This window comes from Rhinolophus sinicus, chromosome 17 (assembly GCF_057876585.1).
Source record: "Rhinolophus sinicus isolate RSI-liver-muscle chromosome 17, RSI-T2T, whole genome shotgun sequence".
Taxonomy (NCBI): Eukaryota; Metazoa; Chordata; class Mammalia; order Chiroptera; family Rhinolophidae; genus Rhinolophus; species Rhinolophus sinicus.
The window spans coordinates 28,314,704-28,329,173 of NC_142517.1; the positions used below are offsets into that span (position 1 = coordinate 28,314,704).

The following is a 14,470-nucleotide window of genomic DNA, read 5'->3' on the forward strand; positions in this document are numbered from 1 at the left end:
ATCAAAATGACTTACCATGGACTAAAATACATTAAATATATAAATATTTTTTAACTAAAAATGGTCATAGTTGGATAGAATTAATATAGGGAAAGAATTAAACATTTTTTCTGCCTTTTCCTGTACAGACTGTTTCACAGACACGAAATAGTTAATGAGGGGAGTTTTTCATTATAAAGGAAATCAGATCTAATAAATGCAGGGAGAATAATAGAATTGGAAGATCACCATTTTGCAACCAAAAATGAAATAATGGATCTAAGCAACAAACAAATATTAATACCTGCTAAAACTTGTAAGTGACAGGTTGTTGGAGTACTTTGTAACAGGAGGGTCAGGCTGACCTCATTTGGACCCACAGCTCAATCTTAATGTCACTGAAGGTGGGAGAAGTGCATCCTGACATGAAGTCATGTGAATCACACAGCACCACCTATAATGTGTTCTCTGTCTAAAGAAATTGAAACTGAATCTTATCAAGCCTCTAGATCTAACTACTGGTTTACACAAACTGTGAGTGGTAGAGGAACATGTTAAATGACACCAAGAGAGTCAAATCAGACAAATCCAGCATGTGGAAAATTTTAAAGGGCAGATGATCCAGTTTCTTCAATAAATAAATGGCAATGAACGGAAGGACAGTGGACTGTAAGTGATTAAAAGGGATTTAAGATACTTACCAACCAAGTGTAATGTGTAGACTTTGTTTGGATCCTGTTTCAAACAAACCAGCTCTAAAAAGACATATTTTTGGACAATCAGAGAAAAATTAAACGTGGACTGTATAAGGTGATATTAAGAAATTATTGATAATATTGTTGGATGTGAAGATGGTATTGTAGTTATGGTACAGTTTTGTTTTGTTGTTTTTTCTTAAGCCCTATCTGAGATGCCTACTAAAATATTTAGGAATGTCTGGGATTTACTTTTAAATACTCGAGGTCTACCCCAAAAAAATTGAAATGAGGAAGAATAGATTAAGAATAATAGAAAGTTAATGATTATAGAAGTGGATGACGGGTACAGGTGGATTTATTGTGCTTTTATTCGTTTTATATGTATTTCCATAATAAAATAGGGGGTTTTTTGTTTGTTTTTTTTAAAACCCTCCCACCAGATTAGCTTAGATCATTATGGCAGCACTTTCTCAGCAATGTTTTAGGTTTTAGGTGAGAATTTTAGTGTGTAGGAATGTTATATTTGCGGATCTTAGGGGAAAAAGAGTTTCTTGTTATAGCTTAACTATAATTTCTTTTCATGCAGTTAAATTTTGAAGTCATAAAATTACTTCATAGGAAGAAAGAAAGAACATTGCTTAGGTATAGTGTTGTTAACAAGCTTATATTCTAAAATACACTGACATTATACCCTCTTTTTTTAGACCAAGCCACCCTGGTAGAGCAAGTAAAAAGAGTAAAAGAAATTGAAGCCATTGAAAGTGATTCTTTTGTTCAGCAGACATTCAGATCAAGTAAAGAAGTCAAAAAGGTAAGTTTTCATTCAGGCATTATGAATAAGCCTTTAGATTCCAACTGAAGAGATGCTTTATTAATGGATTTCACTTAAATGTAAGTGCTTCTTCTAATAGATGAAGTAGGGTGAGAGTGTCAGCGTGTTATTGAGAGAGAATGAATCAGTGAGAATCAGTTTAACTTGTCAAAAAATGTACTGTAAAAATGTATCTGATGCCATTTTTATTTTAAAATTCATTCTGAGAAGACAAAGTAAAATGTCAACACATCAGTTCTGTAACAGTAATATGCATATCATGAACATATACGGTTTTATTTTCAAACATATACCTACTTTTTGAATTGACATTGCTAGAGAAAAGTGAGAAAAGGGCTTTAAAAATAAAATTATTACCCAAATAGTAACATAAATCTATACTTTTTGCCCAGATGGGTATCACTTATTCAACTCTAGTGAAAGGAGCTTCAATTGGCATTTTATTTCTGTTGAATATTTCATGTATTCTTTCAATCATTATTAGTGCTGCTGTTAGGAATATGTGTTCCTTTGGTAGGAAAAGACATTCCACTATGAAATGCATGTACTCTTTAATAATATACATATAACGAAGACATGGTATAGTTACCACTTACTCAAAATATTCTATATCTGTAAATACATTGACTGTATACTATCCTACTGGTGAATGTATGGTTACATATTTTTCTCTAATATTTAATATTAGATATTTAAATAGTTGTAAGTTTATAGGTGTTAAGTAGTTGTAAATTTGGAGCTGTTACATGTTTGTAAATATCCATTATCACCTTAAGATAAATTTTTCAAGATGAGTTATTCACTAAAGGATAATATTGTTTATTTTCACGCGTGTTCCCAAAGCCATCTTTCAAATGCCCCAGAAGTGCAAGAGTCTGCCTCTCAAACCCTGGTTAACAACAAGTCCTATCAGATTTTTGCATGTTTACTGACCTAAAACGTGAAAATTAACCTTTTGTGTTTCCATTAGCATTTCTTTTATTACTATATACTTCTTAAAATATACTTGTAAAAATAATTCAGTCTGGAAACAGGAATGGAGTATGTGCTGCATACAGGGAGCACAGAACTAGGCAGCTTCGGTTAGTCCACAGTCCCTGCCGTGTCGTTTTGTTTTCTTTTTTGGGGATAATTTTTTTTCCCTCTTTTCATTGGGGAATATTGGGGAACAGCGTGTCCCTCCAGGACCCATCTGCTTCATGCCAAGTCGCCACCCTCAATCTAGTTGTTGGGGGCGCAGCTCACTGCACTCTAACCCCTGAGCTAACCAGCTGCCCACCAGGGGCAGCTCACATTTTGTTGATTTAATTTGACCTTTTTGTAGTTTGCCTCCACACTTCTAAAAAGTAGAGCTGTGAAATGGACATTTATAAATATAGTTGCCCATTTTTTATAATATCTTACTCTAGCATATTAAAAGATGATTCGTATGTCCTAATTGAATTGTAACTTATTTTAAAAATTACTTTCCTACTTTTTGTTTTGTGAAGTTTATCCTGACTTCCCAGTTCTTATTGGACTTGCTTAAGACATAGCATTTTCTTTCTGTGGAAATAGTTATTCCTCTATAATTAGTACACTGGGTTTTCTTCTAAATAACTTTTTCCTATTTGGTACTAATTATTCATATAAAATTATTTTTTTATTAAAGTTTATTGGGGTGACAATTGTTAGTAAAGTTACATAGATTTCAAGTGTACAATTCTGTAATACATCATCTATATCTCACATTGTGTGTTCACCACCCAGAGTCAGTTCTCCTTCCATCACCATATATTTGACCCCATTTACCCTCTTTTACAACCCAAAAATATGGAATGCTTCACAAATTTGCATGTCATCCTAGCGCAGGGGCCATGCTAATCTTCTCTGCATCGGTCCAGTTTTAGTATATGTGCTGCCGAAGCGAGCACACAAAATTATTTTTAATACCATTCTTCTCCTCCAAGATACTAGTAGCTCTTCCAATTAACAGTGGAATTGGCAATGAGCAAGGAAATTGATCAAAAACCTACTTGATATAGAAGAAAGAGCATGGGCTTTGGACTCAAGGAGATCTGAGTTTGAATCTTAACTCCCACACTTCCTGCCTTAATTTGGGATCTTGAGCAAGCTTCTCGACCTCTTTGGGCCTCAGTTTCCAGATTCATAAAAGAGCTAATCATACCTACTTTTTGGAGTTGTTGAGGATTAAATATAATCATTATCAAATGTTGAGCATAGTTCTAGATCCAATAAATGTTTATTTTTAAATAACATACTCTAGCATCTGGTATTTGATATCTAAGTACGTTCTATAAATTAAGCATAATGCTTGAAAGCTTGAATTACTCTAGATGCTCAATCTGTCTTACGTATTAACACCTTAACCCATTACATTTCTCTAATATGTCCATTATTTTCCCCAAGTCTCCGTGCTTGCCAGTAAGACAGACCTCTTGCTGAGAAACACAGAAATTCTTAGACGTCTGGTTTCACCTTAAAAGTCTTTTGAAATGTATAAATGTAATAATGTCTGTATATTTGAATTTTGGGATTAGTAATATTTTTACCTCATTGTATCGCCTAGAAAGTTTTAAAAGATTATTTCCCTATAGGTTATTAATCTTAAAATAGCTAACTAAATCCAGGAGAAAAAACTCTTCTTTCCAAATCTATAACAAAATCCTAAATAGCTATATGGCTTTCTATGGGACGAATATAAAGGAATTTCACCTAAATCTCTGATCAAAGGGAGCACCATTAATAATTATTTTAATAGTTAGTTTCTGTTTCCTTTAGTTTTTAGTGCTGAGTTGGAATTTATGCTCACCTTCAATATACTTTTTTTAATACTTCTAATTTAGATGCTACCATTAGAGATGAGAGGACTGAGATGGAATAGCCGTCTCCATTTTGTAAGGAACCTTCATAAATCTGTGTGAAAAAAACCCATCATCTGTTTCAACTATCTTTTAAAAACAAGTTTCCTCTAGCAATAATTCATAGAAAGAAATAATATCAATTCTGGAAAGCCTAGAATTAGCTAGTTCTACGTTGGATAAGTATGACAGAGAAGCAAATGCAGCCAGAAATATTATTAATCCAGCACTGTGAGTTGAGCCACTTAGAAATTATTTAGTTAAAATATTTACCAACATTTTTATTTCTTTCCTTTAAAATCAAAACCAAATTACAGTAAATCTTGGGTTTAGCAATTGGAAAGCAATGGTCAAAAGCATGAAATGTAGAGTCAGGCAGACTTGGAACCACGTTCTGATTCCGCCATTTTCTGGCTATCCATTCTTAAACTAGAACCTCATTAAACCTTGGCTTTCTTATCTTAAAATGGGGATGATACCATTTTAAAAAGATGGCAGAGGATTTTAAAAAGATGAACAAGTTACTTTACATAGAACACTTAGCCAAGTGCCTGGCACATAGAAGATACTCCAGAAATGGAAGCTGTTTCCACTTCTCTGCCTCCTCCCGCGGCTTCCCCTCCTCATCTTACTGAATACTGACGGCTGTGTTTGTCTGTGGCTTCCCTAAGAGGAATTGTAGATATAAAGATTCCCATTTTGAATGGGCCGGAGATTGTTGTAATTTTTTATGGTTTATAGACCCTAAATTTTTTATTTGAGGCTTGATGACCTACTGTATTCCTGAGCAAATAATTGAAAATTATGTCACAGCTTTTACACAGTGACTTACTGGTATCCTGTACAAACATCGGTTTTGGACCAGTTTGTTTCAACACAGCCTTTTGGAAACGTTAAAGCAAATGATGTATAACAATGTTGTATCCTAGCCCCACTTTTTTATATTTAAATAACTTAAAATAACTAAAATAATAATAGCCACCATTAAGACTAAACACTTAACATATATAATTTATCTAATATCGCAGTATCCCTTATTTATAGCTAAGGAAGCTGAGACTCAGCAAATTTTATAACTCCTGGTCAAACTGCTGATAAACAACAAGAAGCAACATTTAAATCAAATTTGTCCAACTTCAGAGCCCATGATTTTCCTAGTAATGTCTCTCATAATTGTGAGCTCAATGCACATTCCCTGTTGTAGTATAAAGTAAGCATGCATTGAAAAGTAGGAAGTGGCACCAATAGGGGGATATGCTAAAAGCCTCAGAAGATGGCATTTACCTTGGTGAATGTACAGTAGTCTAAAGTATTAACCATCCAACACTGGACTTTTATTAGTCACTATGTTTTAAAATGATCAGAAGAGCAGTGATGGGCCAACAATGAATAAATTCACACTCGACTATAATATGAAACAGAAGCCAATTTATTAGTTTAGAACAGGGGTGTCCAAACTTTTTTCAACATTTTTCACCAAAGGCCATATGCGGTAAAATACACAAACAGCGGGCCACTCACTCGAGGTGAAGTACGTATTGTCTCACCTGGTTTATTTAAGTAAACTAAATATAGTTTGGGAATTTGCTGCGGGCCAATAAAAAATGGATTGTGGGCTGCAGTTGGCCCGCGGGCCGCAGTTTGGATACCCCTGGTTTAGAACATAATAACCCTTTCCAGCTTCTAAAATGTCTGTGTCTGCAGTATAGGGTAGGGATTCAGGATACCAAAGAAGCTGAATTATTTATCAGGAGATTACTTAGCAAAGGGAGGTAAATTATCTGGAGGACTATTTCATCCACATCATGGGGAGACGTGATGGGCTATCCCTGATGCATAGCCAAGGCTAACTCTCTTGAGGAGTAAATTACCCATGACCCAAGTTTCAACATCTTTCTTTCTTGGAAAGTCCTACATGCATTGGTATAAAGTTTGTATCTCTGAAAAAGGCTTTTCTTTACTAGCCAGCCCTCTTCAATTGGTAGAGTCTTTTTTATCTATGTTAATTCCACTAATTAAGGTAGGGTGCTCTGACCAGAAAAGTGGCTATTACCAATGACATGCTAGACACGGTGTCCCCGCAGTACATATCGAGTTAACTAGTTTAACCCTCTGCAATCATATTTCTCTTGTGGGAGATCGTCTAATAGCTCCTGCTATATTATCAACTTCAGGAACCAAGATGCAGTTTGTTTAAACTGTTGTCCCTAATAAGCTTATTACCAACTATTCAACTTTAAAATTGTTATATGTGGCAAATAATCCGCCTGTGTCCAAAAGGTCATTTGTTCTTTCACTTGGAAGTACAATTTAAAACACTTTTTTCCAAACTGGACCACCAGGTGGCAGTGCTACTCAAAGCCAGAGGTATAGTAGTGGCCATGTTGAGGGTTTTGTAAGTCAAATTTTCTCTAACAATTTAACTCACTTAAATAAAGAAGCAATTAATGGTTCTTATCACACATTTTAATTACCCATTATTAAATAATAACTTTCATGCTCTGATTCTGACCTCTGAGAAGTTCACTTATGTGTGTATAAGAACCTCTCAAAGAAAACTTTAATGTACCGTGTAGTTAAAATTGAATGAGATTACTTGGTTTTTATAATAGAGTATTATCTCTGCCATATCTTTGGCAACTGGAATAACAGCAATCCACAGTTTTTCAAGGCAGTGCAACACAGACAGCCTGTCGTCTAGCTAAGTCCTATCAAAGCATGGCTGAGATATGCAGAATGACATGCTCTCCTATTCTATGCAGAGCAACATAGACTACCACAAATGATGTCCTGGACCTCATGGATTAGCATACTTCCCAGTGTTCCCTATGCAGAATGTTGGGCTTTACTGGTATTATATGTCCTCGGTTTTAGAAAGGGTCGGTACAATATCACTTAGTGCTATGAGCCTTCAAGGTCGGTATGTTGAAGACATAGAAATGTTTGAGACCTGGAGGGGGAAAAGTACTGAAGAAAACTGCCAAATCAAATTTAACAAATATTTCTTTAAATATTTCTGTCACTTGTTACAATTTGTGATTATGTATTTATTTTTGATATTTATTTGTTTGTAATCTGTCAGCCCCATTAGCAAAATGCAATCTCCACTTGGGACGGGGAACCTATCTATTTCATTCTCCCTGTGAACCCAGTGCTTAGCAATTCATAATGCTCAGCAAATACTGGTTAATAGATGGATCGCTAATTCTAAGATGAGTTATTCTAATTAACTCATCATGCGTATTTCATTTTCTAGATGTTTTTTCTCAGTGAAATGTTCAGGAGTACGTAAGTCAAAAGAAAATGGAAATTGAAAAACTATAGGTGTAAAGCCAATAGTTGTAGGAAAAAAGGCTAAAAAGTTGAATTAATCTTCCAATTGTCTTGATTTTTTCATTTTAACTTTGAATTTCAACTTCTCATCTAATCCATTCCATAGTATCCCTGAAACCTTGCTGCTAATCAGCCACTTCCCTGGCCTTCTCCTTTCTCAGGGAAGGAAATACTAGAATTAACCCAAGTTAGCACGATACTGCTGGATCCTTCCAGGCAGGAACGATAATTTATTAGTGCTTTTGTACCCAGCACTTAGCATAGAGCCTGGCACATACTATTCTATACAATGGAATATTATTCAGCAATAAAAAGGAATGAAGTACTGAAATGAACCTTGAAAACATTATGCTAAATGAAAGAAGCCAGTCACCAAAAAACACATATTATATGATTCCTTGCATGCAAAATGTCCAGAATAGGCAAGTCCATAGAGACAGAAAGATTAGTGGTTGCCTGGGGATGGGCGGGTTGGGGAGAAACGGAGCGCAGTGGCTGCTAATGGGTATGGTTTGGGGAGGATGATGAAAACGTTCTAAAGTTGCCTGTGGTGGTGGTTACAAAACTGTGGATATGCTGAAAGCTATATGAATTGTAATATGTGAATTCTATCTCAGTAAGACTTATTAAAAAAACAAAAACAAATAACCTTTGAATTTGCTTTTTATACCTAAAAAGGCCGACACATCTAAATGCTGGAGATTTGTTACAAGCTTATTTTGATAAATAGAATTGAGATATATGAAATAAATTGTTTTCAATGGTATAGACTCCTAAGTACCAATTTCTTAAGAAAATGATGCTGATCATAAGAAATGAGAAACATTTTCCCAATGTTTTCGTATTTGTTTGCTTGTTTTAGGAATCATTATTTCTTATTGAATAAACGATGGCCTTTTTGTGATTAGTATCATCTCACAGGAGACTACTGAACAATTATTATTCAAAATCAGAAATAGTATTAAAGCAACAGTCTAGTTGTACATTGTGATGCAATTAATAAGATGTGCTTTATTATTCAGTCAGTGGAACCTAATGGACCCAGTGCGGCTGCAGCTCCAGGACCAGCGTCAGTAGTTGCTGATCTCCCCAGTGACGAAAAAGAAGTCGACCCTGGCAGCATCCCCACTGCTATCAAGTACCAAGATGACAATTCTCTGGCTCATCCCAATGTAAGATGCTTAAATCTTAAGAATGTCAATTGAAGTCTAGTTAGCTGAACTAGTTCCCACTGTTGTCCCTTTGTGCTGGCGACAAGAAGACCATTGAAGGAAATTGATTCGTATGTTGTGATTTGCTAAAAATAGGCAGCTGGCCGCCAGCCCTTAGAACTGTTACATGTATTTGAATGTGGTATGTCCAACTCATGTTGCCTGACTTCTAGAAGTATTCTTTCTATGGGTAAGAAAAAAATGGACGAAAAGAAGGGCTTTGTTTTGTTTTTAATCTGGCACTTCAAGGTCTCATTCAGGCTCAGGTCTGCTTGGTTCACTGAGTGTGGGCACGTCACTGACATCATATTTTGCTCTCTTCTGTGAAATAGTATCATTTCACTGTGTGTCTCAGAAAGCCTGGAGGAAATAAACTTCACAAAATAAGGTATAAAATTGTTAACCAAATGATGATAGTATTAGTCCTTTTACTCCAAGGCTATCTAAGCATTATTAATTCCAAATAGGTGATCTTTAATTATGAAGTCATGAAAAATTGAACAGTATCCAAATCTTGTGCTGAAAGATTATTCTATAAAAGTGATTTGTTTCATGTACGGTCAAGTCCAAGTTTCTCACAGACATTAACATTTTTTTCTTTTTCTTTTTCTTATTTCAGTTATTTATTGAGAAAGGTGATGCTGAGGAAAAGTGGTTCAAGAGATTAATTGCTCTTCGACAAGAAAGGCTAATGGGCAGTCCTGTGGCCTAAATAATACGTATGGTTGAATTAACAGTAATATTGTAAATTTAGGTTTTTAAATCCCAAATTAACTTTTTATTCTTAAAAAGAATTGACCCAATTATATAAAAAGGTAATCTCATTTCATTCGTTTCTCATATAGGCTTGAATATTTGTTGATTCGAACTTAAACATTGTGACTATTAAAACTAGTGTAAAATTTAAGAATGCATGAAAATGTCATACTATTAATAAAGCTAATCCTGAAAAGATCAGTGTTAAATGGCACACAGTAGTGTTTTGCGTACAATTTTTAAAATATCAAGTTGTCATTTAAAGACACAATTTTGATTAATCTTGCATATGTAAGAAATAAACTATAAGCTATAAATTGAAATTTCATCTTCCATGTATTATGAAACCATTTTGAATCTTTTATCTCACTTGACTGCAAAATTATAGGACAATAAAAAGCACTCTAAACAATTTAAGCAGAATGAGTGTGTTACTATTAAAAGAATAATATATTTATTGAAAAAATTTCTTGAAAATTAAATAAATTGATGGTTTATTGCTTAGAGATTAGCTTTTACTAAGGCTCCTTTGAACCATGCTAGCAGATCCCAGCTCATTCTTTTAGAAATCACATGTTCATGCTAGACCTAACCAGCTGGCAAAATACCCATGATGGGGAAATCATTTCTGAGAAAACTGACAAGAGCTCTCACTTCAATCTTACTTAACCAACTGCTGTTCCCTGCTAGGAAGCCAGCTACCGTATTTTGTTGTGTATAATGGGCACTTTTTTGGCCCAAATTTGTGAGGGAAAAATAAGGATGTGCATTATACATGGGTAGTACTAATTCCATATTTATACAAATGTTTTTAATTATTTTATTTATGCTTATGAGTTAAAAGAATAACTCTAGAAATCAATAATGATATCCATATGCAAAATAATACCCTGGAATACGATATGTAATCGGTTTTGTTGAACTTATGACAAACTTGCAATGACTACAAAGTGTTCTTGGCCTTCTGTGATGCATAAATATTGTAAATTTGTTACCGATACATAAAATTTCTTGTACCTTCTTCCATCTGTTTTTGTGTTTTGTAATTATTTGTTACATAAAATTTCTTGTACCATAATATGTTAAAAAATAAATGCTAAAATTCCTTTATAATACAAGAAACAAATACATAAATGTAAACAAATAAAAATTTGAATTAAAAAATTAAAACGAAAGATTTATATCCCCCTGAAAGTTTGGGCCAAAACGGGTGCACATTGTACATGGGAGTGCATTACACACGGCAAAATACGGTAATTGTAATTTTGCTAAGGCTATCTGTCATTGCAGAATACCTTTCTCTAGTAGCTGAATGGAAATCAGCTATGCATTCCATACTGAACGTGCCAGAGATAAGGACTTTTAGGCCTTGCCTTACAAAACTAGTTTTGAACAGTTGACATGAGTATTTCCCTTTCCTATTGTGTTGTGTTGTCTCTTCTCATTCTAATTTAGTCTCTATGAAGACTCTACCTCCGAACACAAGAGAAGTATGAAAAGTTCTTGGGACAGGATTACCAATCTATAGGACATTTTAATGCCATCTCTTTTTGTATTTCTGCAACTACTAAAATTCTAATCCCTGTTAAAAATGAAAAACATGAAGAGCTTTTAATTGCAAAGGTGTGGAAAGTAGACTGATGATAAAATACTTGTTTTCATACAAACATGTTTTCACATTCTAAATACATGCTAGTGTTCTTTTTTCCCTTAGCTATAAGTGCCCAGTATGAACTCAGGTTTGTATGGTTTTTAATCTAGGTATACAAATTTTTAGTGACTTAAAAGGGATTCATTTCTGAAAGAATTTTGTATTTCATTCTTTGCCCAAGTTGTAAACAGTAAAGTACTATCATCTTTTGGAAAGTACATTTTTAGTGGTCTAGGTGAGAATATGGGTTGTCGTTTGGGCCACTAGTGATTCTCCAGAGAACCCGGACTGGGCATTTTTTCTCGGTATGACTGATGTTCCTCATCTGTAAGGCAGTGAAAACATTATGATCGTCTTTAATTACGTTTCACATCAGTGTTCCTCTGTGGCAAGTAGCCCAATACAGAAGCTTGAACTGCCTCTTTGTGCTAGGCAGTAAAATATGAATAGATTTGTATTTTAAAGCTAAATTTTTCACATGGATGGAGAATCCAGTTATTTTTTTTAATTAAATTTTCATCCCTACAGGAACTCATTGTCTATGCCCCTCCTTCCTGATTTCTAACATGATGCATTTTAATGTATTATGAACTGCGTTTACTTGCATTCCTATTGAAGACTACAGTATTACCACACAAGCCAAACCAAATTTAATGAGAAAGACTTCATAGAACACTATCGAACACACCACCAAACTCAGGCTGATGCATCCTGGCCCCCTTTGATATCCTAATATAATGAGTCTATAAAACACAACAATACCTTTCATGTCACTGATTAATGATAACAATTTGGACCTACATAAAACCTCAAAGTGTTTTTTGAACATTTATTTTGTGCAAAATGATGAGTACTAATAATACAAGTCGGCTTTTCATTTCTGAAGTGAGTACATTCTCAGGGAAAATGGAGTAAGAGCACTTTTTTCAGGCACTCCTTAATTAGGAGGAGGGAGATACCTAAGGATATAAGGACAGAACACTTTCAGTCATTCACCTACCTTGCTTCAGCATCCTAGCATGTGAAATGAGAATACTAATAGTGGACTTGCCTACTTGGATTTTTCAGTAAAATAACCTATGAGAAAGCCCTTAATGGAAAAAGTTTACTATTTATACCAAGGAAACATTTTGGCACGGTAGCCATCTTAATGAAATATGGAACAAATTGTTGCATGGATAATGATTTTAAAAGCTACACCCCAACTTCAGTGTACTCCTTATTATGTATATGTTTAAACTGCAGTGTCCAGTAGACCCTATTCCAGCTGTCCCAAGTTCCCTCATCTCCCTCCCTGCCAAGACTACAAGATACCCTTGTTCTACAGTTAGTCACCTGCCATGTACTTACTTGCTTGAGGAATCTCAGGTCTCCTTCAGTCATATTTACCCTTTTTTTTTGTTTTATACCTAGCTTGTGCTGGGCACAATAAGGACAGTGGGTATATAGAGGTGAATCCAGTGGGGAGTCTCCCCTCAAGAGGCTTGGTTATGAAGCCCCAACGTGTGTATGATATAAGAGATACAATATTTAGTGGCAGAAGAGAGGACATGTTTGCAAAGGAGAGGGAAATTACTCCAAGTTAGAAAATTAAAGAAGTGGAAGAAATGAAATCCCATTAAATGGAAGAAATCACAACTGAACAAAGACTTGAAAGGATAAGAAAGCTCCTGGAGCCACAGGAACCCACAGCCATCCACAGCCATCTTCCCGATAGCTGCTCTAGACGGCTGGGAATTGTTGCAGTTCTAACCGAGGGAAGAGTCCCTCTCATAAGAGGGGCCCCGCCCTCTCAATCTTATTAAAAATACAGGCAATACTTGAGGTTCCTGGTCACCCTCTGGCTTTCTCCGTCCATTTCTTCCTTTTGATGGCGAATTGGCTGAGCCAGGCTTTCATATGGCGACTGGCATCAGTAGTCTTGTATCCCCACTGCTTGTCAGCCAAGATGACGAGCTGAGCTGTGCAGTGGTAGCTGAAAGGAAGCTTTCAATACCTCAAAGAAAGAATTACATCTACCAATAAGGCCTTGCACAGCCATGTGGACCGTTGTATGTTCCCTGATACACTTTTTCCACCATGTACTGTGGAAATCATAGTTTTGGAACTAAAAGATACAGTTCAATTGCCTGCGGTTAGATCCCTCCCCAAATTTCTTTTGGCTTGGGCATCAAGTGAAAATATTTGAGTGAGCAAATAAGATAGTAACAAAAGCTAGACATGGGACATTTTCGGTCACTAAATTAGGGATGAATTGATCTGGAATTCTTGCACCCGTGTTACTCTTTCCTTCCCCCTTTTCCCAACCCCAAAATTCCTTCTGAGTATTAGAGATTTTATTCCAGCTCTTGGCCATTACTCAATCGGTGCAGTGCTTGAATTGTTTAGAAAATGTTTAAATGTCATCCTTTAAAATGTAAGCCTCACTCTTTGGAACTCCCTCATGAAGTAATGGAAAAATCATCTTGACAAGAAAATATCTGAGTTTTTACAGAAGAACAGAAATAAAAATGGAGGTAAGAGAACACTGAATTCTCAAATTATCTTTATCTTTTATCATCGGGATGGACATTGATCAATATATTCAGCTCTATTTAATGGGTTTTTTTTCTTTTTTCTAAATCAAAGAAAACGTTCTGTCATAATATATTTCCAAATTATTTTTTGCTATTGTTACATCCCCGAAATCTAGCCTATGCATGGCACAAAGAACGCTTTCAAGAAATATTTTTCAAAGAAAAAGGAATGTATTTGTTCATCTCAAATGGGCAGTCTGTTTATCAGTCTGGTTATTTAAATTACTAAAGCTATTTGGAGCCAGTGCAAAAATAAATAGGTGTCTGGGTATATAACCAAAATAATTGAAAGCAGGGTCTCAAAGAGAGATTTCTACACCCAGGTTCAATGCAGAATTATCTATGATAGCTAAAACATGGAAGCAACCCAAGTGTCCATGGATGGATGAATGGATAAATAAAATGTGGTCTATACATGCAATGGAATATTGTTCTGCCTTACAGAGGAAGGAAATTCTGCGATATGCTACAACATGGATGAACCTTGAGAACATTATACTAACTGGAATTATCCAATCACAAAAAGACGAACACTATATGATTCCACTTATATGAGGTACTTAGAGTAAGACA

At 35.2% G+C, this 14,470-nt stretch overlaps 1 protein-coding gene and 1 non-coding gene across 2 annotated transcripts in view; one reads left to right on the top strand and one right to left on the bottom strand.

The window, feature by feature from the left end:
* Window positions 1–10,087, top strand: part of RSRC1 (arginine and serine rich coiled-coil 1) — a 371,133-nt gene extending 361,046 nt beyond the window's left edge. The window contains exons 8-10 of the mRNA XM_088794615.1: window positions 1,382–1,488; window positions 8,726–8,875; window positions 9,534–10,087. Of these exons, the coding sequence (XP_088650741.1) occupies window positions 1,382–1,488; window positions 8,726–8,875; window positions 9,534–9,626 (350 nt within the window). The 3' untranslated portion in view covers window positions 9,627–10,087. The remainder of the gene's footprint in view (window positions 1–1,381; window positions 1,489–8,725; window positions 8,876–9,533) is intronic.
* LOC141568172 (U6 spliceosomal RNA) lies at window positions 3,316–3,422 on the bottom strand. The gene has a single exon (XR_012491215.1). It is a non-coding gene; the product is annotated as a U6 spliceosomal RNA (small nuclear RNA).
* Window positions 10,088–14,470: the final 4,383 nt, after the last annotated feature.